The sequence below is a fragment of the Typha latifolia genome, chromosome 12, assembly GCF_019914945.1.
Source record: "Typha latifolia isolate L0001 chromosome 12, TyphaL0001v2, whole genome shotgun sequence".
In the NCBI taxonomy this organism is placed as follows: Eukaryota; Viridiplantae; Streptophyta; class Magnoliopsida; order Poales; family Typhaceae; genus Typha; species Typha latifolia.
The window spans coordinates 7,656,195-7,679,448 of NC_133097.1; the positions used below are offsets into that span (position 1 = coordinate 7,656,195).

The window sequence follows — 23,254 nt, forward strand, 5'->3', positions numbered from 1 at the left end:
GACTGTGGATCCATTATCTATGATATGTTGCATAGGGGTGCAATCTAGCCGCGCTCTTAAATTAAGAATAATTTTGAGCTAATTATAAAATCAAATTTAAATTAAAAATAATTTCAAATTAATTATAAAATCAAATTTTAATGTAAAAATGTTTACTTTAAATTAATTTTGAACTCGAGTTTAAATAAGTCGATCACTAAGCAATTTCAAACTTGAATCAATTTAAGGCTAAATCGAGTCTTAACAAGTTTGAATTTGGATCAAGATTGAAATAAGGCATGATTCAATTATAAAGCAAAATGAACTTAAATAGTAATATTATGAACCCTTAGATCTTAATCTAAAGGTTATATCAGTTATATGTATTACATGTTATAATTTTAAATAGCATATTATTCTTTTTAGACTTATTAAGTCAGACCATGATCAAACTTGGGTCGAAATTAATTTCGTGCTTGTTTAGCAAATCAAGCTCAATTAGCTTACTTTTAAGCCTGAGTTTAATTAAGCCTATTAATTTGGCAGCCCTAATCTTACACTTGTAACAGTTCACGCTGCAAATCTTAAAAAAGAAAGCTTTCTTTGTGTATACTCCTCCAAAAAATTTATTTAATAGCCGAAAAGACAAACACCCTTGATTTCGAGACGAACATAATCAAATAAAAATAATAGTATTTAGTAGTTTAAAAAAGAGTTTTAAGAGGTACAAAAACCAATTGTTTTGAGGGTTATATGTGTAAATATCAACTTTGAAGGGTGTATATGGAAAGAAAAAGTGATGAGATTTTAAAGCCAATTTCCATAATATAAGTCCAGTCCGAAGGTTTATTGGGCTTGGGCCGAGTCAGTAGTCATATATGTATACATTGAGGTCGATTGCCTTGCTTATAAGTGAGCCGGCCCATCTAAAAGTATTTTGAGACGGCTTAAGCCCACTCTTATCCACATTACGTTCCCCCTACTTTCCGATCGTAACAACCATCAGACACCTTCTCCCGCCAATGGCTTCCGGCGTCATTTCGCTTCCCTCCTCGCCGCTCTCATCTCCTCTTCCCGTTCATTTCCCCTCTCGTTTCCCTCGCTCTAGATCTCGCTTCTCCTTCCAATCCCCGTCTCGCGTCGCCTCTTCTGGATCGCAGGTACTTCGCCAAACCCTAGCTCGAATTCCTTAAAACCAGGTCCTTATACCTCTTCGATCCATTCCAGAAGCACGTCATCCGCATTCGATGTGACGGTCGCGATGAAATTTCGATCCAGAACACTCTGAAAGGTATGATTCCGTTTCCTTTCTTCTCCAATCGTAGGAGTTGTTCAATTCCGTAGTGTTTTACTTCGTTTCCCACTTCTCAGAGGAAGAGGTTACAGATGCCGGGGTTAAAGTGGCGTTGTCCATGCTGAAATTTTACAAGAGTAAGTTCAAGTTCTCTGTTTGATGTTGATATATATAGATATGCATTAGTTATTCATGTGAGAAAGGACGAATTGGTTAAATTTTTGTGAGATTATTGATCATTGGGTTTCTAATTGAAGACAATTTGTGAGCAGGAGAGATATCGCCTTTGTTGCCGTCCAGTTGTCGGTATGTACCAACATGCAGTGAGTATTCAATGCTGGCATATAGAAGATATGGTGTTATGAAGGGCACCATCTTGACAGCTTGGCGGCTATGCCGCTGTAATCCTCTTGGTATTTTTCTCACGACATACTGTTTAATGTTCTATTTCTGCATTTCTGGTCATAAGATGATGTAGCTGAAAATAGGCATAGGAACTTGGATGCAGATGCCAACAATCCATATGTTAAATTACTTTTTTGGAAAGTATTAAATTACTATGTTCTAATCTTTAATAGATTGGCCTATCTTCTGTAAGGTTTGCTGATCACTTCCAAAAAATTTTGGCTTATTTGGTTGAATGACTTTGTCTCCATGACTGTGAGACATGCTATAATGATTAAACCAATCACAGGCATTATTCTGACCCAGATTTAGATGATATTGTTAACAGCTTCGTTGTAGCAATTCTTGTTTATTTCCTATGTCTCAGCATCATGTTTGTTCTCACTCTTCTTACTTAAAATTTGGTTGTCAGGGCATATGTTCAAGATGCCTGCTGGTTCAATTTTAAAGAGCCACAAATGATTTGCTAGTTATTTAATAGGTTGATAGGATGTAGAATTAGGTTTTTCGGCTCATGAAGATCAACTCTTGGAGCTCTGTTTGCCACACTGTGCCTACCTCTCTTGAAAAAAGTAACCAAATAAAAAGTTAAAGTGTGTATATCCTCCGCTTGCATGATTGTTGGGGTTGTAGAGGAGTTTGGCAAGTATTTAAATTTATTCTTGTTAGAATCTATAAAATTTTAAAGGTCTTGTTCCTTGTGACATTTTGTGTCTCAGAAGGTCATGTAAGTCTAGGTCTATAAGTTAATAAACCTGATTGTAGATAAATTGATGCCTTACTTTAAAAAACAACACAGCATTCCTAATAAGATATGTCAGGTAAAAGAACAAGGACAAAGTAGGGTCTTGTAGCCCAAGTAATTAAATAAAATTATTTTTGATATATGTATAGCTTATAATTGGTAGGACTTTTCTGGTGTTAAAAGTCAATTTTATAATATCAAGTATGATCAGCAATCATTTGCAAAGGAGCACAGCATGAAGTGATTTGTCGGAAGCTCAGTTCACCAAGTAATGTTTTGTTCTCCTCTTGAGAAGGTTTTACTAAGAGTTTGACAATTAAAGCAATGGCAAGAATAATAAGAAAACCAGCATCCCTCAATAATAGACACTTTATAACTTCCATCTTTTCAATAACCTTGCATCCCCAATAGGGTCAACACCTCCTTTGGCTACAATGAGGAGTCATAGATTGTTGTATGCATTCTCATTATTTAAATTATCGATCGTAAAAGAATGTCTTCTAGACAATTTTACATTAACATTAGATGTCACTTAATTTATCAGCTAGTTGAAAGCATGGATCCCAAAATCGGTTGATCCCAAGTCGGATTAGTTGATTCGGATTTAGATCGGCCATAATTGATCCCGATCCGAACCCAAAATTAGTCTGCTAACTGGTTTTGGTCTGATCGACCAGCTTCGACTGAATTGGCCAATCCGTCTCGGCCGTATCGGCTAAAACTAATTTTTTTAAAACATTCAAGTTAAATTTAAAATGTATCGAACTTAGGAGACATTAATAATTAATATCCTTAACTGTTTTTTTTTTTATATAAATTTTTAGTTTTTATCCTCTTTTTGTCTCACACACTCTTCTTCCACCCTCACACTTCATTGGGTCCATTCGATGATCGATCCGGTGAGCCCCTCCGAATATTCCACACCTTGACGTATTCGAGTGAGTGTTTTTTTTTTTTCTTCTTATCTCTCATTTTCATTTTTGTTACCCACTTTTTATTTCTCATTTTTCTCTTCACTATTGTTCTGCAATAATAATTTGCGAGTACAAAAAATTATTAGATTCAATGAAATTTATTATAGTTTTGAGCCAATTTTGTCTTTAGTTTTTAGGCTTCATCACATGTGACTAATTTTTATTTTCTTAATTTTTAGTTATTTTTATAATTTTTTGAGAAATTTTCTTGCATTTTAAATAATATTTAAAAATTTATGTAATAAAAAATAGTTCGATCTCATATGGCTGATACTTATCATTTTTTCTAATGGCCAATTTCGATCTCGATACCAAGTTTCGAAATAATTTATTACAATTGTTATCCAAAGTACATGCAACAGTATTTCTTTGTGTAAATGATCCTTTCATATCATTATTAGGTATCACTTAACTTCTCCTGGAGATTTTGAGTTCTCTATCTAAAGTAGCAATTGGTATCATGTAGGTGGATATGGATTTGATCCCCCCAGATGGTTTGGCGAGGAAGGTCCATCTGAACAATAATAAGCATATTTCTTCATTTTAAAGGAAGAGCATGCTTAAGGTATATCCTCATCTGGAGAATAATCTCACTTGATAACTATTAAGGCACAATACCATAGAAGATAAAATTTACGCTACTTCATATTTCTGAACTTTTTCCTTCTTTTCTTATTTATTTAACTCTAATCATGTAAAATGGGAACAGTGCTATCTGCATGTTCTTCTTATCATTTGGCTATCTGCTTGTATAGGAAGAAGAGCGGTTGCAGTTCTTAGTAGTGCAGATTGCTTCTTCTGGATTTAACAAATTCTTCCATAAGTGAATTTAACCATTCCTATACTGTGGTTCATGATCATTAAATTGAGCTTTGGTAAGTGAGATGCTTATGGAATGGGCCTCTTCTCAAACCAACCTACTTTACCTTTCTCTGTACAGACCAGTAAACTCATAAACAAGCAAAATGTTTGATTTGTCAAGTCCGTCAAAGTTTGAGAAAAGGATCTCTATGCTTTTTTTAATCTAATGTTATTCTAATCAGATAATGTGATGCCTTTATAATAGCAAGTTTGCAATATTCGATGGACACCAACTATCTGCAACCGATTCACATGTGAATCAAATAGATACAAGAAAATATCTGCGGAATTTCCAATTATAATATTCATCTAGATACAAAGCCAGGGGGAACTTCAGTACATTCTAGTCAGTTATGTAACATATTGCCAACTTGTCCATTTAATACATTTTTAGGGCCACGTAACTAATTATTCCATTTCCCCACCAGGTTGATAGAAATATAGATAAAACTCTCTAACTAGCAAGTGGACTTTAATATATATCCTCTTTTCTCTTGTCAGTGTCTTGAATCATATGTTGATTGGAGGCGCAGGTTCTTATATAAATGCTCTTGTCCTAGTGTCAATTATTTAAGTCATTATTTTCAGCGTTTGTTGTGCGTGATTCATTGAACATCTTTATGGGTCGAATGTGCATGACAAATTTTCAAACATAGCTACTCACCCAAGTTTAATTATTCTATTGTCATGTTGATCTTCCTTTCCCTGTGTTGGCAACCTAGATGGTGACTATGTTATTGTCTATGGTGGATTGTTCATGTGGTGATCCACTACCAGCAATAATAATAGCCGAAAGCTTATTTTTCTCATATGAAATGAGCATCTGCTCACCCAATAGCAGGATGAGGACAAAGGAAAACTGTGGCATTCTTGCTTTTGATGTTGCCATGATATATCTCATGATTGTTTAGGAGTAATACCTGATTGAAAGCTCTTTTATGAATTAACTGTGGTTTATAAAGGTCGTAGAGCTTACAGTCCACGGCAGGAGACGAAGCCCTGTTTCTTGAGAAAATGATCCTGGTGGTGGACGATCAATTTCATTTACAATTTTACGCAAGATGTATATGGAAGATTTCGCTCAGGGAACGTATCAACACTGGTGTTTTTTTTTTCCCCTGTAATTATTGTTGTTGTTTTCTTCTTCTTTTTTCTCTTGTTTTTGTTTTACTTTATTCTATGTGACGATAGATAAGATAGTTTGAATACCAAAGCGAGTTGATTAGGTCGCTAGGTTTTTTTTTAAAGGATGAGCTTGCTAGTTGTTGACTTGGTTGAAATGGCCCACTCCAATTGTGCTTTAAAAGACCTATTAAATTAGCCCGTTAGGTAAGCAATAGTTGCAAGCTAACAACCTCTTGATTAGAGAAAATTTTCGTCTCAAGGGAAACAAGGCAGGAAAGTAAGAGATACAATCTACCTTTGTACTATATATATATATTAGCCAATGCGAGGTCAACCACAAAAAAAAGCAACCCATTTGATACATATGAGCAGCAGGACGGTGGAACAGTCGTTACAGTCCTAAAGCACGTTGAACAACATTGCGATTACCAAATCATAGCTGTTCTTTTCTTTCTTTTCTTGTCCTCTAATCAATATCTTGCTTTTCATGAACTATAAGTCTAAGACTAAACTCCAGGTTGCATGTACTAGGTAAACTAGTATCTTGGACTGCGTGGTCTGACGGAATTATAGACTACATAACAATTCAACAACTTGATTAACTGGCTTTCCCAGACCTGTTAAAAAACATTCTGCATTCAATATCATCAAACATCGTTGCCTTTGCAAAGGGTAATTAAATTTCAGATTGACGCACGGAGCGAGAGAAAGAACTAAAAATTCCAAGTAGTCATTTGTCCGACTGGCCCGCAGATGAAGATAGCAACATTTCCCAACATTAAATCTCCATTGTATTGTGTTATTTATAGTAAAAAGGATCCAATACGCGTTGGAGATGGTTGCATAATTCAACCGAAGATAATGTACACAAAATTCAATGATGATAAGATTGCTTGATTGTCAGTAATGATAGTTCTAGTATGCAATGCAGCTACATACATCATCTAAATCATTTTCTAGAAAACGCATCGAGAGAACTGCTCCAGAAAAATAAGTTACATAAACTTTTCTCTCCTAAATCCTAATTCTATAATTCCAGCTTCAGTCCTAGTTGTCTGGCCATCTTACTTGAGGCAGTCTTGCGCCGGTTCACCTGCATCAACAACAAGAGATCATATAAGAGAATGAGTTGTGTTCGAACAGATCACTAGAATCTTGATACTAGCACAGTAGCACAGGCAAGAAGAGAGCTAGTAATTTACCATGAGTCAAGTAGACCAAAGGCGAGAGGGACTATAAATCTTCATTTACAACATATGACCACAGACTAGTACTGGATTCCAGGAGCCGAGCTAGTAAGCATTACTGGGTCTCCATGTGGATAGGGCAAAGATGATACGCCCCTTCCACCCTTGCAGCAACCATCGATTATCTTCATCTACTACAAAATCGTTGTGATAACATGACTTGAACTTGTCCCTCACTTTCTTCATGATGTCTGGATTAAGCGGCAGCTGCTTGAATCCTGCTCTAAGATTCCTCACCTGCCACTGTTTGTAAGTTTCAGGCCTCTCCACCCTTTCTAAGCCCTCACAGGAGATGACATTTAGGGCCTCTCTTCCAAAAAGATCCCTTTCAATCAGCAACCTCTGTTCATCATCTTTTGGGACATTAGTTTCAAGCATATCAAAGAGTGAAGAGAAATGGAACAGGGCTTCCCGAAAGCGTGTCACAAAGAAGGGAGCACTGTATGATCCATTGACAATGCCATGAATGAACACATGTGGTTTCATCTTTCTGATGGTGTTCAGGACCATATTTCTCGGGCTATCCACCAACACAGTCTCATCCATCAGACTCTTGAACCGGTAGAGACAATTGACAATGAGAAGCTCGTCTTTATCAATATTTAGATCCTCAACTCGGATTGTCTCCCATCTGGCTGCAATGGGTTGATACTTGAAAGGAACCTTGAAGCTCTGAGCATAATCAGCTAAACGTCGCCCGGTTTCCTCAATACGCTCCGCCGGGCGGAAACCTGGCTGGGGTAGATCGATGCCAGTAATCCGAAGCTCTGGGGGTCCACCAGGCCTATTAGATAGCCGCTGGATGAGGCATGGCCATTGAAAACCATAGTATACACCGAAGTCTATGATATGCACCTTTGTTGCCTTCTCAGCAGCATCTAAGATGGTCTGGTTGGAGAAATAATGAGAGATTTTCTTGAAAGGGCATGCAGCCATATAAAGTTGGTATGCTTTCAAGATGTCGGTGGCAGAGGTGCGCTTTGCCACTTGAGAATGGTATATCTGGCTCCCAGTACCAGCGAGGCGAGCCTCAAGTCCATTAGCGAAGCACTGGGCCAACCGCTGATTTGCATCCCCATCCATGGAAGAATGCTGCCTGATCTGCTTCAACAATTCTGTTGCACTCCGACGGTCATCAGTGGCCACAGCTTGAGCACAATGGATGAGAAGAGTTCTCAGGTCGACCACCTCCTTCTTTGATTGCCTCTTCCCGCGACCCTTCCCATTGCCCGATCCCTTAGAGTGGCCATTCTGAGAATGCTCCATCGCCTTGTGCTGCAACGCCTCTTGCAGCTCTTTAACGCCCTTCGAGCACGTCTCTCCATTGCATAGAAGCACTCTATCGAACATCTCGCGGACGGACTCCTCGGTGTACACCGCCGACTGCTTATTGCTCCTCCCTTCCTCAGAATCCAAATCATCAGTGTTGAAATGCTTCCTCCCCCTATGAACCGGACACTCTTCCTTCACCGCCTTGACCTCAAAGAACCTACCCTCTTTTCTAGCGAACCCATATGCATCCAAATCAATGACAAATTTTTCCTCCCCAGGGAGGAACTTAATCGCCTCCTCGACCCCTTTCCTAAACTGCAAAGCATGTTGGTTTTGGATACTACTAAACAGAGACTCATCTAACCCCTCGAAAAGATTTCCGCTGCTACTGTTATACGAGGAGAGGGGATGAGTCTGTAGCTGGGAATACTCGATAGGATCATAAGGCCAGGTGTTACCATCTACCACAACACTACTACCACTACTACTGCTACTAAGGCAGCCATAGCTATTCCCGGAGCTATCATCGGGGCTTTCGGAGCTATGGTTAATGTGATGGGATGCCGACCCTAGGATTTCAAGAAAGGGTTTTTCCGCGGCTATAAGAGCCGGCTGCTCGAATTTCTCGTCGATGTCCTCCTCCATAAGCATCCGGCTTATGTAGGTGAGGACGATATCCGAGAATATCTCGGAATCTTCCGACGAATCCACCGCGACGGTGGGGCTTATCGAGGAGGAGGAATTGGGGCTTGGGGTTTGGACAAGAGGGGTGGGGGTGGAAACTTGAGGAATAATAGGTAGATCGACGAAGTAACTCCGAGGTAATCCAAAGCCGTGATTCGAGATGGTGAGGTCGTATAAGGTGTGTTTGTGTCTCAATCCGGACATATCCATCGAATTATTCGATAGATTCCGGTCATAAACTTCCTCGGAAATCACGAGTATTCTAGATCGGGAGGATAAAAGCACTCCTATATGCTCGAATTGGAACTGGGATAAAAAGCGTACCTCGAGGAGGAAGGAGACGATAAAGGTGAAGAAACCAGCCTTACAGGAGGAGCAGCACCTCTGCCGAAGAGTGCGGTGGTCCTCCTTTATTAATACTCAACGTCACTTGATCAAAGAAATTGGTGAATTGTCGAGACTACCCCTTTGAGAAGCTTCTATGAACTTACCGTTCACCGGCGGTAGCCGGTGGTTTCAACGACTAGCCGGTCGTCGGGAAGTTTACCCGTCTCACCGATGGCTTGCTCGCCAAGCTTCTCCCCACCACGTGGACGGCGAGCGCGGTCTTAGCCTCTTCGATCGACACGTCGGCTTGGTGGGCCCCGGATGAGTCCAGTTGGCTTGGTGACTGGGACGGAAGGTTGACGTGTCTCTAATGTACGGCGATCCTCGACACATGGGGTTGTACTTCGTACTACCAAACTAGAAACAGTCTCCTCAAAATACTTATTCTAACAATTTATTTTTAACACGTCAGAAGTTAGTAAATAAGTTTAAAATAAAAACACTAAATATTTCAGCATTTCATATAACATTTAGCGTTTTATAACTTACTTAAAACATAATCGATTTTTCTGTTAAAAATATGGGATCATATCCTAAATAAATTATTAAAATAAATAAATTTATGAGGAGCATCAATTGGGCTTAATAAAAACTCGTGGAAACTTATCGAGATACAATGCATCATGCAAATGCGGTTGTGGAGGAGCTTCCAAATTTCTTCTAGAAGGTCTCCGGGTTAATTTTCTCTTTTTTTTTAAAAAAAAAACCCTTTCTAGGTATCTTATCAAACAAATTAATCAACTTTACGACATGCTAAGATGGGTTTTCAAATATACGTGGAAGATGTGCACATGATGAGGTTAAGCAAACCTTTCAATAGTTTTCTACTTAAAATGGTGGAAAGTATACCATAAGAAGCATAGTTCATGTGCTACTAAATTATTTGTCTCCTCCACTTGCAATTAGAGTTCTATATAATATACCATTAAAATATCTTTTGAAAATAATCCTACTAAATTCATAACAAATTTGAGAAACTTTTTTTTTTCCCGGATACCTCTAATTGTGTGTTGGAATGGTAATGACTGGTATTTTCTACATTCTACATATTACAATATACCTTTGTTAGTTAACAATTTTAAGTCTTTAGTTAACTGATTATTTAATATAATATTAAAGCTAATTATTTTTCTAAAGGTTATAAGCCTGCATGTATTCTCTACTCTATAGTATTATAGTTAGATAGACAGCATATCATGTTATCTAACAACTGATACCTCTTATGAGGAATCTTTTTTGGTATGATTCTTGTAACAAATATTAGAAAAGAGGGGGAAAAAGAAGATGATTTATGTGAGAAAGACAGTAGATATTATATATTTTTGTAACAGGATGTGAACATATAAAGATCAAAACTTTTTAATGGTGATAATGCACAATTGGGCCCTACATGATTATGCCTATGTATTAGGATTTATTATTATTTTTTGTTGAAATTAAAGTGATTAAAAGCTGCTTGCTGTTCCAATCGTGGATTCGCGAAAAGGATGCTGTCCCCATTTGGTCGGCAGATACATTGGATTGGCCACCTAAATGTTGGATTATGCGCAGGAATTGCAATAAGATATTGGGCATAAATTATCTCGCACCAAAGCATAGCATAGCATAGAAAGCCTAATGGGAGAGATCTAGAAAACAACATAGTAGGCAATATTATAAACTCTCTCCATGGTGACCACGATCATTTCTTTGTATATATGTCTCTCTCATCTGCTTTAATATATATATATATATATGTGTGTGTGTGTGTGTGTGTATAGTTCGACAGTGAAGCATTGGCACATCATTATAATTATAAAAGAGAATTTTGTAATTAGCCCCTCTTTTTTTATAATATTTACTTAATACCCTAGGTTAACTTGAATATTACTAATAAAGAAATATTTTATTATAATATACTGTATAATTTATAGATATAAGCTATTCCTATCTCCTTTATCTTCTTATTTTTTTCCATCTTCTCCACCGTCCTTGTAGACTTCTTCGCTTCATCATGCCTCAGTTAGAGGTTATGATTCCCAAATTGGAGTTGGTCAAGATGGTCGGTTGGCTCCATTTTCTTCGGCGGAATCCTTTATTAGAGCAAGAATAGCTAGAAGAGGAGGAGAGGGAAGATGGTGGGTGTGGCGGCGACGGCAGCGACCACGATGGGAGGAGGAGGTGGTTGGGAAGATGAAAAAAAAGTTACAGAGAGGTAGAGCGAAGGGGAAAGGCGGTGGAGAAACTTTAGTAATTTTATTAATATTAATTAGTCTAAAAAACTCAAATCTTTCAATACAAGATGTAAATAATAAATAGATAGAATATAAGATGTGATTTGTAAAGTTTTGATGATGTAATTTTCTTTACTAGAAGATAAGCAGTGGAGTGCATCATTTTCCGAGTCCCTGTTTATAAACACGGAGAGTAATCAAGATAATATTTGTGACTGTTTCTGATTGAAAATTTATCAGTTTATGTCTCTTATATTAAATGTCAATGTTAATTATAATAGCCTGGCATTTCTCACGGGTCTAAAAGTGGATGAATATGACAGTGATACATTGCAGGATGCATTCATTCAAAGAATAGTCACCATCATATATTTGGGTTAAATGCTATGGTTCAAAGAATAGTCCAACATTAGACCATTTACATCTTGACATTCTCCCCACTCTTTCTACAGTAAGGAGAGTGGGATTTTTATTCCCCCAAAATTAAATTATCATGATTTGAAATCTTTATTATTCTCAAGAAAACTATATATGACCCATTGTATGATAGAATTTCCTTTTATTTTATTCGGAACTAGTTGAGATAAGCTAGTTAGTTGTAACTGGGACTAAAATCATTTTGCTCCAAATATTAGAAATGAGAGCAAGCTGGCGGTTAGATTCTCTATAGGTATTTTTGAAATTTAGAATTTCTCTGAATGTTGAGTGTAAAGCCTTACTATTATTACTCATGCTGCATGCTGCACGTTGAGTACACAACGATAGAGTTATTTATTTCTTTTAGAAAAAAAATTGTAAATAAGATAAACAAGCCTCGATGTTCAATGAAAACTAAGTCTAAAAGGCGAAAAAAAAAATATATAGCCCTATAATCATGCCACAACAGTAGGGGAACTAGATTCCAACGGGTCTAAACCAAGAAGCACATCGGTACAATAGAGCCAACATCTCCTCGACGGTTATAATGGTAGGAGATGATTATGAAGGGAACAATAATGACAAGACAAAATATGGCACAGAAGATGACAGCAACCAAACAGCGATGGTGAGTAGGCTACTTGCACCAATAAAAGGGCATACCCTAATGCCGATTATCAAGGCCATGATAAACAGTTTATCGAGAAAAAGGCATTGAGGAGGTGTATGAATTTAACAAAAATGACAAAGATGAACAGAGATCCAACGACAAGGAGAGTAAAGGGGAGAACGAGAGTAAGTTTTTAAAATAATGGTTAAGGAGAAAGGAAGGGGTGAGAAAATTGAAGATGGCGGCCAGAAAAATGGAGAACACAAGGAGAGAAGAAAGAAAAATGTGAAGAAAACTCTATTGAGAGACCCCTCCGATAGCTACTCAAGTCTAATCCTAGTACGGTATTAGGATATGAAAAAAATATCTTTTACAAACAGGAGACTTATAAGATTCTAAATCTTAAGAATATGAGTCACTCTTTATATATATATATATATATATATATATATATATATATATATATATATATATATACATCCAAAAATTAGCCTTAGAATAATATAATGTATATGTTTGACCTAAGATTTAGTAACTGAGTTATTGAGATAATCATGCCACATCATCTTTGTAACCCGACATGATCTGATATATGCTGTTGACAAGGGGGAGGATCAATGGAGCCCACAAAGTTGATCCCTTGCCTTTGTGCTTCATGCATGCACCATACCTTTGGTTTTTATTTTGCCTCATGTCTCTAGGTTATTAGTGCTAATTAAGGTAGACGATCTAAATCATTGACAAAAGGATTGATAGCTACTTATAAGGTATTATGTCATTCGGACTCTCATGTCACAGTGTATCACTTCCTTTCTAAGCTTTAACTTTGCAGTACAAAGACATATTTATTTATCTTTATGTGCTCTCTCCATACCTGCCAATCAACATTAGTCAGTACTATATATATATATTTGTTTGATATTGAGTATGGCATACAAAGATTTAGCCTCATAAGGACAATAGGGTAAAAAAAATGATATGATTTATATGAACCTTTAGTTTTTATTTCTTTAGTCGGGTTGAATTTCAAGATTTCTTTGTCTTTCACTTAGATTATAACTTTCTGTGGAACAAAATTAATGATTCAATAATCTTAAATTACTAAGCAGTTCAATGCGACTAATTTAGTGTTATAAAAGAGTCACAGTAATTTAGGACTTGTTTGGTTTGAGACTAAATCTCAAACACAATTAATTTTTTAAAAAAATAAGTTTAATTACGTATAAAGATATGTTTAGTTATTACATCATATTAGGAGTCTCTTTAACTGGTTCAAGAACCACTCAAACCAAATGAGCCCTTTAGTGTTAGAGAGCTAAGAGTGACTCAGTAAAAGCCAGTGATGATAAATCCTCTTCTCTAATCTAGTAACCAAACAAGATACGCTAATTTACTAATTATAGAGAAGTCCAACAATAAAATCGGAGTTCTATTTTTGGCACTATCAATTGTTTGACCTCTTCAATGGATTTGGTAGACTCATGAGCATGGTCAAGCACGTGATTGATAATGTGTTGACGTGTCCTTTTGTGGTTAGTCAAAGGATGCGAGAGAGGACGAGTCCAGCAGTCAAAGTTGACTCCAAATGCATATTCTTCCACATTAGAGTATTTGATGGCTAGAAAATAATAATAAAAAAGATAATAGTCACTTTGAATAACTCTTTTATTTTAATATTTGATTGTAAAAAAAATAAAAAAGTTGGTTTTAATTCACCAATATATTTTGGCCTCTATTCAATATATTGTCAAATTTAGGTATTTCTCAACCCATGGCCCATGGGCCTTGGGCTACTCGGCCTGGGAAATTAATATAAGCGATTTTATTAATGAATTAGATAGACATTGAGGTTTGAATCTATGAAGAACGAGATGACGAGAATTTCTTATAATGGGTTTAGTTTGGTGATGTGAGCCCTAGTACTAAATTATAATTGCCAAACTATATACTCCTCCTGGCTTCTAAATGATACTTTGACTGATCTATAATCAAAAATTACTATTTTACTATAACTTTTAAACTATTTACTAAATTACTATAGTTGTTGCTATACAATTGTCTAATAATAAATATCTATATGGTATTTTTCTGAAGTTTTGAGAAATATGAAAGATGGATGAAAAACTTGAGTTTTGACCTAAGCAGTCATGTTCCAAAATTTATTTACCAATATAGATATAGATTGCAAGTCAAGCATATTACTATCAATATAAGTATTTTTATATAAAAGTAAAATTTAAACTTAATGAAACACTGAAAAGTTCAACATTTTAGCGTCAGATAAAAACTCCGAACTAAATAGCAGCTGTGTAAAACCATAAAATATTTACAAGTTCAACATTTTAATTAGGACTACAATAAAATAAATCTCGTTTGATAATAAATTTGAGCGCCGATCTATTTTAGTAAAATAAAATTTAGGAAAATTTGTATATAACACCCTGTCTTTTAATAAAATTATGATTTACACCATATATTTTTACTATTTACAAATCGAGCCCTATGATTTAGAGAATACATGATCAATTAGGTAAACTTAACTGAATCTCTGAGTTAAGTTAAGTAAACTAAAAAAATTATAAAAATATCATCAATCAAGTCATACTAAGGGTATTTTAGTTATTTAAAAAAATAAAATATATTCACTTAACAAAATATTCTGACGGTGCTAATTCAAATCTAATTAGAAATATTTTGTTTTTACATATATTCATTAAAATAGAAAGCAATGTATGGTATAAATCACAATTATCTTAAAAAAAAAAAGGTGTTATATATAAATTTTCTTAAAAATTTAAAAGATGATTCGGAAAAAAAAAGAACTGACTTAAAAACGATGGCACGAGGATAGATGTCAGTGTTTGTCACCCAGATGACCTCACTCCCCCAATAGCAAGAAGCTTTGAGCCAGATGCAGAGAGATGCTACCTGCGAGGAGATAGATACATTCATAATAAGCTGCTGCTGCTCCTCCCAGAGTGCCTGAGCTGCTGCGGCGTTGGCCCAAACTCCAAAGCAAATTAGTAAGAGGGAATCGGAGGTACCGCCCCCTTTTTTTCGCACTGGCAAACACTACCTGAGCGACGTCTTTTAACTTTGACTGGATCTTTTGGGGGGACAGAGTGGAGTGTATGCGTGCTTTGAGTGGTCAATTCCTTCTCCCCATGGAGCCAAACGACAAGGCAAAGCAGAAGTTGCCGAGTGTACTCTTTGACCCCCAATGACTACATTGGGAAAAAGTATGCAGGGTTTTGAGTTTTGACCCAGGGGGCCCAGGGCAGTGCTGAAACTTTATCATCTTCAAAAGTTTCTTTTTTTATTATCAAATAAATTATAGTTATAAGTAAAATATCGATAAGATTAATATTTTACTTAGAAAATAAGACACTAAATACATCTAAAAATAAATAAATAAATTTAATTGATAAGTGTTTTATCAACAACTATAGTAAAATAGACTCCTTTTAATATTAAATTTGAGCTGTAGTATATTATGATAAATAAATTTTCAAAAAGAACTAGCTTGGTCAAAAAAAAAAAACAACTCTTTATACATGCATACATGTTTAGGTCTATGAAATCATTACACCTAACTAGATGGTGTTAAGGCAACAGCTAATGAATATTAACCAAACTAGCTAATAAAAGAGTAGTTGTAACATTTCTAAGTTTATCATATTCGTAGTGTTAAAACATGCTATATATTATTGATATGATATTTAATAACGGTATAAAATTTTAAATTAATTAATTATCTAATATGGTGTTAAAGCATCGTGTGACACATCTTCTCATTGCCTACCTACCTATATATATATATATATATATATATATATATATATGTGTGTGTGTGTGTGTAATTGGACTTATTGCAAGAAAAATCGAAACAAGAGGAGAATAAGTCCAATTGCTATCACTTCCTGAATAAAAACATGAAGGAAAAGGCTAATGTAACCAGATACGACATCCTCTCACACCATAAATACTCCTCTCCCTTCCCTCTCTCTCACACTCAATCACTCTCTCTCTCTCTCTCTCTCTCTCTCTCTCTCTCTCTCTCTCTCCAAAGAAAAAGAAAAAGGAAAGAATGTCTCTTATCTACTTCATCACTCTAGCCTTCCTCCTCCCTCTCTTCATCCCTGTGGACGCGCGCATTCCTGGCGTATATGCGGGCAGCCCATGGCAGAGCGCCCACGCCACCTTCTACGGCGGCAGCGATGCCTCCGGTACCATGGGTAAGTCCTCTTCCGTTCTACGGAATTTTGCAAATAATACCCTACGTTTAACTGAATTTGTTTGTTTCTTTCTTTCTCACTTTATCAATCCACGAATATCCTTCAATACAGGGTGTTTTATGCAAATCTTATGATCTTCTCTTCTCAGGAGGAGCGTGCGGATACGGGAACTTATACAGCGAGGGGTACGGGGTGGAAACGGCGGCGCTGAGCACGGCGCTGTTTAACGAGGGGTTGAGGTGCGGCGCGTGCTTCGAGCTAAAATGCACCGAGGGGGAACCGGGTAACGGGTGCCATAGAGGAAGCCCTTCCGTAGTCGTCACGGCGACGAACTTTTGCCCTCCCAATTATGCCCTTCCGTCGGATGATGGCGGGTGGTGTAATCCTCCGCGGACTCACTTCGATCTCGCCATGCCCATGTTCCTTAAGATCGCCGAGTACCGTGCGGGTATCGTTCCTGTCTCTTACCGGAGGTAACTGCACTCCATTATATTTCCTTTCGCAAATTTATCTTCCATTGCTTGCAAATTTATCTTCCATTATATTTGTAAAGACTAAATGATATATATATATATACCTTCTAGAAAGAGGTCGTATTTGCAATAAAACGAAAAATATAGGTACTGATATGGAATAATTGCTCCCTATGTAGAAGAACGCTTTGTCATTTTATACATTAACCCCTGTCATTTTCATATATAACAAAGGCACCCCTCTGCAGAGTTCCGTGCAGGAAAACGGGCGGGATCCGGTTCACGATAAACGGGGCAAAGTACTTCAATCTGGTGCTGATCACTAACGTGGGCGGGGCCGGAGCTATAGTGCGCGCGAGCGTGAAGGGTAGCCGGACGGGTTGGATGGCGATGTCAAGCAACTGGGGGCAAAATTGGCAATCTAACACCGTACTCGTTGGCCAATCCCTCTCATTCCGCGTCACCTCCAGCGATCGCCGCACCTCCACGTCGTGGAACGTCGCGCCCGAAGACTGGCAGTTCGGGCAGACCTTCGCGGGCAAAAACTTCCGAGTCGTAGACTGAGGTTTCTTTATTTATTTTTTCAAAAGCCACCCTGCCTTTCTTATTATTTAGTACGAGTACCTTTTTTTTAATTCTTTGTCTGGATGATGAGCATGTTTTTGATTAAGGATTAGAGAGTATTCTACTAAGCAGTGGCTGAAGTGGCTGCAGAGCTTAAGCAAAGGAGAGCAGCCCGCAGCTTCTAATATATATATATATATATATATATATATATATATATATATATATATATCATAGTGGAAGATAATTGTGATGCGATGTTTGATATTTTATCACTGCGATATGGAAAAATGCTTATTCCTACTATAATAAGGTGGGGCATTAAAAATCAAGCACACGAGTTAAGCCTAGGAAATCACAGAACATCATGCATGGATAAAAAGACATCATAATAATCACGCATCAAAGTATACAATTGCAAAGGAAATATTTGTTATTTTCCAGTGTAAATTACTACTTCCCAGTAATTCAAGCTACGCCATAGATATTAAACTGAAAACAGATGTTGCTTTTGAAAATCAAACGACAGAAAGCAGTCTGAAATAAAATATTCGTCTGCTAGTTCCTTGCACTTTCCACCTCCGGGTAAAGATGCTACTAACAAACGAGACATCCAAGGTTGATATTTCATATGAAAACAGCATGCAGCAATCACGTTGAGTTACTATGCAGACGACTTCACAGTAGCTGCCTTGATAATGTCGACAAATTCGGGCTGCAAAAGGATAACAGGTTTAAGTAAACAGAAAGGCAGAGAAATTACAAATCAATATATCTAGATAAAATTCATAAAGCTAAATCCCTTCAGCTAAGGTAACGCGATTTAGTCATTAGAACTTGCTTTTCAGCAGGCGGCATCCCATTGTCTGAAGTATGACCTTTCAGCATATTCTCAAGCGTCAATTTACTAAATCTTGAAACATACCAAATAACATAGCCCACACCAAAGCTATCATATGATTCTTAACTCAAGGGTGCGGTGCTGCCTATAACCTTGATATGGTATGGATTTGTACTAATTCTAGAGCTTGGCTCCATTTTGGATCTCCCATTAAAATAAAAGTATCAGAAGACAACAAGAAAGGATATGATATGACCTTCAAAGAAGCTCCACCAACAAGGAACCCATCGAGATCAGGCTGTGCTGCAAGCTCTTTGCAGTTTGCTCCATTTACTGAACCTGCAAAAGTTTGTGAGAGATCATTAGTGATCCAACTCGACAGTTTAAGGAATGAATTTTTGATATGAATGCTTCACAGGGAGCATCGGTAACTTATATTTCATTCTTATTTAAGAAAACTCAAATTTGCAATATATGCTGGTGGTTTCACGAATATAAGGTAATCGTTAGGCGGTAGATATTTGAGGAACAAGTACCTCCATAGATGATCCTGGTTGATGAAGCAACTTCAGCACTGACATTTGTATGAAGCCAATTTCTTAGGACTGAGTGCACCTACAATTGAGACATGGAAGGTCAAACGAAACATGAGTAGACCAAATATTTAGAGAGTCAAGACCCGACATTCTTTGCTCCAAAATTAAAAAGGCAGGGTGCAGTTTTAATGCTGAATTATTATTAGGGCCACATTAAGGCCAGAAGCAGGTAGCAAGTAGTTTCTCATGGAAAATGTAATACTTGCAAATTTAGACTCTTCTGGAACACAGAAAATTGCATGACAAAATATGAACTTGAAATGCATTAATCAGTAAACTCAGAAAAGGCTAAGTATAAGCAACCAAAGAAAGAAAGCATACTTCCTGAGCCTGAGCTGGGGTTGCAACTTTGCCAGTTCCAATGGCCCAAACTGGCTCATATGCCAGTACAACATTCGTCCAATTAGGTATCCTCTCTGCAAGATAGCCCCACATTATAAAACCATAAGAATTTTTAACACTCAACCTTATGCACCACTAAGAAACAGATACTGTTTTCTTGAGGCAGTTTACAAGAACACACAAGCCTTATATATAAATCAACTTGCATTTTTTACACGAATCTGTCATCCTACTCTTCAAAAGATTTATTATGTCAATCATTCAAATAATCAGGTCAATCAATTTCCCAAAATAAAAAATATAATAGAAACTAATAATAGCAGCAATGCATGCCTGTATTTGTATATGCATTAGCTAAGAAGAAGTAAGAACAGATGGAAAGCATTCATAATTCAAAACTTTGACAAAAAATGAAATTGTGATTGCCTGCAATAGCTTTAGTTTGTGCAGCAACAACGTCCATAGTTGATCCTGATTCTCGTTGCTCAAGGGTCTCACCAACGCAAGCAATCACCTTTAGACTTTGAGAAAGTGCATATGCAACTTTATCCCCAACAAACTGCCATTTAATAAGGAAAATGTTATTAGATCTCTAAAGGGGTTACTTCTAAAGAGCAGGATCAAACCAGTAAGGTATAAAAGCTACAATCATAAACACATCAGACGGAAAATATGCAGGACCCTCATGCTTAATTTCACTCATCTTTGTGATGTACACCTTAAAAGAGCATTAATCCTACTTGTTAGTCTGGAATCTAAAAATCTATAAAAAAGTGTTCACAAGATATTATACTCAAGTAGCTATGGTCTAGCACAACTTCATCAAAAGAATGGATACAGCAGAGACCATATTAGACTTCATTTGATGCAAAATCCACATTTTAAATACTGATTTCTATTACATGAAAGTCACGGTTAGATTCTCCAAAGTGAATCTGAAAACCCCCAAAAAATATGAGATCAAAGTAAGGAAACAGGAAGAACCACAAGACAAGGTAAGAATATAGGGCATGTGTGAAAGAAAAAACCCAACATGTTCAGAGAAAGGATAAAGCTACTCGCATGGCCAGCTTGCAGGTAACTCAGGTCTTGGTTCTTCCATAATAATACCTTGTTTATATTAAAAGAAAAGAAGTACATTATAAATTTATAATAACTCGTGACATGGGCCCTTTTCAGTGCATGAAAATTCATGCACATACACAAGCAAGAGAACTCACCATCTAATTATCAAAATATACTGGACGCTTATGTCCCTGCAAGTGCATGTTAGTTTCTGTATCGGTTTCCATACATATATTAAAGCATCATGTCTTGTAGAACTCCAATCTCTAATTTAAAACAGAATTTCTCTAACAAAATAGGTTTATTGTATGAAACATTTGGAACTAGGAATTAAATGCTTTATTACTGATGCACCTGCACACCACACAATTTAAGAGAGCAACAGCATTGTTATCTACCTCATTCGATTCACCCAAAAGTAGCCGACGCTCAGAGTGACCCAAAATGACCCAAGGAACACTTAGGTTGATAAGCATCTCTGAGCTGAATGCAGAGTGGGAGAAAAACAACTTAGTAACATCGAGGAAATTCCCTAATTTTTCAATTCCAGATGATGAACTTCATGCTGGACTTTTGTGCACAAATAATGATAGTATCATGGCAAATGTTAGACATAAACAGTGCAGAATACTGGTGTAGTTAACAATTACAAATAGGGACAAGAGGGAGAAAACACAATATACCCAATTTTGGATTAAAGGAAAAGGGAAAAAGATATAAAATAGCATCACTTCAAGATTGATCATCTTTTAAAGTTATTTTATTCAACCAAGATACAAATTAGACCTTTAAAAGATAAGTGCCTCAATGATTCAAGTTTCAACAGGTTTTGGCCGCTTATGTTCTAGCCTTTGAACCCAAAATTTTACCCTTGGTATAATCACAGGGACTATGAGTTTTACTGTTACAATAGGCCAACTATGACGTCAAAAAAATATCAAATTTTATCAAGAAAAAGTTTTTCTTATCTGAGTCTATAAGGAGCAAAATTGTAAGTAATGTCGACTGATTAATGCTGGAACCAATGAACAACCACTATTGTAATGAAAACAAAATAATATAATTAAAAATATTTTATGCCTTATGAGGTTGACACTGCAAGAAGAGATAGCAACTATGTGAGAGGCAGGCATAGGTGCATATCTACGATGTTGTGAACAGATGATGTACACCATTTTGCTCAAAGTCACAGTTTCCATCTAAAATGTAAATAAAAGCTACAAGACTTCAAGAGGACTTACTCATAATTAAGAGTCGACCAAGTGAATAAGCAAAGAGGCCTAAAACAGAATATTTCAAACCAAGGTTGCGCACAAATGTGGGAGAAATAGCAACCACCTGACCAGACTTATTTTTAAAAGTTTGAAAAGAATGCTGTCCGCAAAATGTTGAGAAGTAGCAACTGCCAGATCATAATTATTGTAAGAAGTTTGAATCCATCTCAATTCCAAGGTTTCACCAAATTCAAGAACAGAGTGGAGAATGATAATCCAACTACATCCAAACCAGAACCTATTCTTTGCACATTAATACGCTGATGAGAGGAGGCATCAAGTTAATGCTCAAGTCTTACCTGATTTCGCCAGTAAAGGCACCACCTTTCCGCACCCAACAATTTTGCGCGGCAACACTAAAATCAGAACGCAGAAAGCTTTTAACTAGCGAGAGGAAGACAAATGGAGGGCTCACAACAACCTCTGCAACCAGAACAAATCAACTATCACATACCAATCCTGAACTCCTAATCCTCTCAAAGGAAACTTAAGCAAATGCAAAATTTCAAACAAACGATCATAGACGAATCGAACTGACTTGTTCTGGTATCATGCTATAAGATCTAATTCGACCAACATTTTCTCAAACAAACATACTCACCCACGACATCCTCCGATGGAACCTCGGCTTCATTCAGAGTCGACACAATCTTCTTGACCTCTTCGGAGGTCCCATTCTGCAAATTGGGTAAAGAAACTTAAACCTAACGGATCGAGTGCGAATTCACAGAGTAATCAATGTAAATAGTATAAAATTTGGGGCTAAAATTAAAAAAATTACGCATTTCCAGTTGCCGCCGACGAAGAAGGTTCTGCCCATTGTTGACGAAGAATGGAAGAAGAAGAGCGAAGAAAACAAAGAGACGGAGGTGGAGATTTGTGAGGGTGGAGTATATGTAGGAGAACGAGTGGACGAGATTAGCGGAGGGGGATGAGATGATAAGATGAGATCGCGCATCCACCGTCCGTTCTCCTTGCGGTGGCCGAGGTTGCTTTGCTTTTTAACCCTGGGGCGCCTATTGGGTGATCTCAAAGCTGTGTGCTCATAAATGGGCCTGTGAAGCTTTGGCCCGTGTAGGATACAAGAAACAACAATGCGTAAAAATGCAACAAATACAAAATGCGGGGTTCTAAATGCAAATTTCCCTTTTAAAAAAATCTATTTTAAGTCTCTCTCTCTCTCTCTCTCTCTCTCTCTCTCTCTCTCTCTCTCTCTCTCTCTCTCTCTCTCTCTCTCTCTCTCTCTCTCTCTCTCTCTATATATATATATATATCAAAATACATAGTTTTTCCATGAACACAGCTTGCTCAAACCTACCTAATTATTAATACTTCATTGAGATAACTAAAAAGATATAAATACCCATCTTCTTACTTATATAAAATGATAATTTCATTTGGACCCCTAAACTATTACTGTTTTATACATACATTCTCTTAACTTTCTTATTACTCATATACACCTCTTAAATTAAGAAAAATATTTATATATATCATTTTGAACTAAGAAAAAAAATAACTATCTGGACCTCTAAATCAAAAAAAAAAGGATTAAAGGGTGTAAATTGAATTATTCTAAGAGTCTAAATTGAATTATTCATTAAATAAAACATACAATAAGAAACCTTAAATTGAAGGGTATACGTGAAAT

At 36.8% G+C, this 23,254-nt stretch overlaps 4 protein-coding genes across 5 annotated transcripts; 2 read left to right on the plus strand and 2 right to left on the minus strand.

Annotated features, from left to right (window-relative positions):
• Positions 1-924: 924 nt before the first annotated feature.
• LOC140798678 (UPF0161 protein At3g09310) lies at positions 925-5,505 on the plus strand. Of its 2 annotated transcripts, none has more exons than XM_073152670.1 (6): positions 925-1,139; positions 1,207-1,270; positions 1,351-1,410; positions 1,546-1,686; positions 3,864-3,962; positions 4,153-4,420. In XM_073152670.1, the coding sequence occupies exons 1-5, from the start codon at positions 1,002-1,004 to the stop codon at positions 3,920-3,922; spliced, it is 462 nt and encodes a 153-aa protein (XP_073008771.1). In that variant the 5' UTR covers positions 925-1,001; the 3' UTR covers positions 3,923-3,962; positions 4,153-4,420. The 2 variants fall into 2 exon arrangements, with proteins under 2 accessions (XP_073008771.1, XP_073008770.1); XM_073152669.1 differs by lacking the exon at positions 4,153-4,420 and adding an exon at positions 5,221-5,505 and having other exon boundaries at positions 927-1,139.
• Positions 5,506-6,247: 742 nt separating this feature from the next.
• On the minus strand, positions 6,248-8,999 carry LOC140798680 (scarecrow-like protein 14). Its single transcript, XM_073152671.1, has 2 exons — positions 6,586-8,999; positions 6,248-6,476 (listed from the first exon to the last, which is right to left on the minus strand). The coding sequence occupies exon 1, from the start codon at positions 8,794-8,796 to the stop codon at positions 6,676-6,678; it is 2,121 nt and encodes a 706-aa protein (XP_073008772.1). The 5' UTR covers positions 8,797-8,999; the 3' UTR covers positions 6,248-6,476; positions 6,586-6,675.
• Positions 9,000-16,081: 7,082 nt separating this feature from the next.
• Positions 16,082-17,556, plus strand: LOC140798657 (expansin-A4-like). The gene is made up of 3 exons (XM_073152635.1): positions 16,082-16,448; positions 16,597-16,921; positions 17,170-17,556. Exons 1-3 carry the CDS (start codon positions 16,301-16,303, stop codon positions 17,483-17,485), a joined length of 789 nt encoding a protein of 262 aa, XP_073008736.1. The 5' UTR covers positions 16,082-16,300; the 3' UTR covers positions 17,486-17,556.
• Positions 17,557-17,857: 301 nt separating this feature from the next.
• Positions 17,858-22,680, minus strand: LOC140798656 (triosephosphate isomerase, cytosolic-like). Its single transcript, XM_073152634.1, has 9 exons — positions 22,385-22,680; positions 22,205-22,280; positions 21,903-22,026; positions 20,728-20,812; positions 19,691-19,823; positions 19,244-19,338; positions 18,863-18,941; positions 18,583-18,665; positions 17,858-18,200 (listed from the first exon to the last, which is right to left on the minus strand). The coding sequence occupies exons 1-9, from the start codon at positions 22,559-22,561 to the stop codon at positions 18,150-18,152; spliced, it is 903 nt and encodes a 300-aa protein (XP_073008735.1). The 5' UTR covers positions 22,562-22,680; the 3' UTR covers positions 17,858-18,149.
• Between the last annotated feature and the right edge of the window lie 574 nt (positions 22,681-23,254).

Bases quoted from the DNA above. Each gene is read 5' to 3' on its own strand.
- LOC140798657 (XM_073152635.1), top strand. From the start codon at position 16,301: ATGTCTCTTATCTACTTCATCACTCTAGCCTTCCTCCTCCCTCTCTTC. The intron at 16,449-16,596 runs GTAAGTCCTCTT...TTCTCTTCTCAG, and splicing joins CGATGCCTCCGGTACCATGG to GAGGAGCGTGCGGATACGGG. The intron at 16,922-17,169 runs GTAACTGCACTC...ACCCCTCTGCAG, and splicing joins GTTCCTGTCTCTTACCGGAG to AGTTCCGTGCAGGAAAACGG.
- LOC140798656 (XM_073152634.1), bottom strand. From the start codon at position 22,561: ATGCGCGATCTCATCTTATCATCTCATCCCCCTCCGCTAATCTCGTCC. The intron at 19,824-20,727 runs GTAGATAACAAT...ATTAAATGGCAG, and splicing joins TTTTGGGTGAATCGAATGAG to TTTGTTGGGGATAAAGTTGC. The intron at 18,942-19,243 runs GTATGCTTTCTT...TCTCAATTGTAG, and splicing joins CCCCAGCTCAGGCTCAGGAA to GTGCACTCAGTCCTAAGAAA.
- LOC140798678 (XM_073152670.1), top strand. From the start codon at position 1,002: ATGGCTTCCGGCGTCATTTCGCTTCCCTCCTCGCCGCTCTCATCTCCT. The intron at 1,140-1,206 runs GTACTTCGCCAA...GATCCATTCCAG, and splicing joins TCGCCTCTTCTGGATCGCAG to AAGCACGTCATCCGCATTCG. The intron at 1,411-1,545 runs GTAAGTTCAAGT...ATTTGTGAGCAG, and splicing joins CATGCTGAAATTTTACAAGA to GAGAGATATCGCCTTTGTTG.
- LOC140798680 (XM_073152671.1), bottom strand. From the start codon at position 8,796: ATGGATATGTCCGGATTGAGACACAAACACACCTTATACGACCTCACC.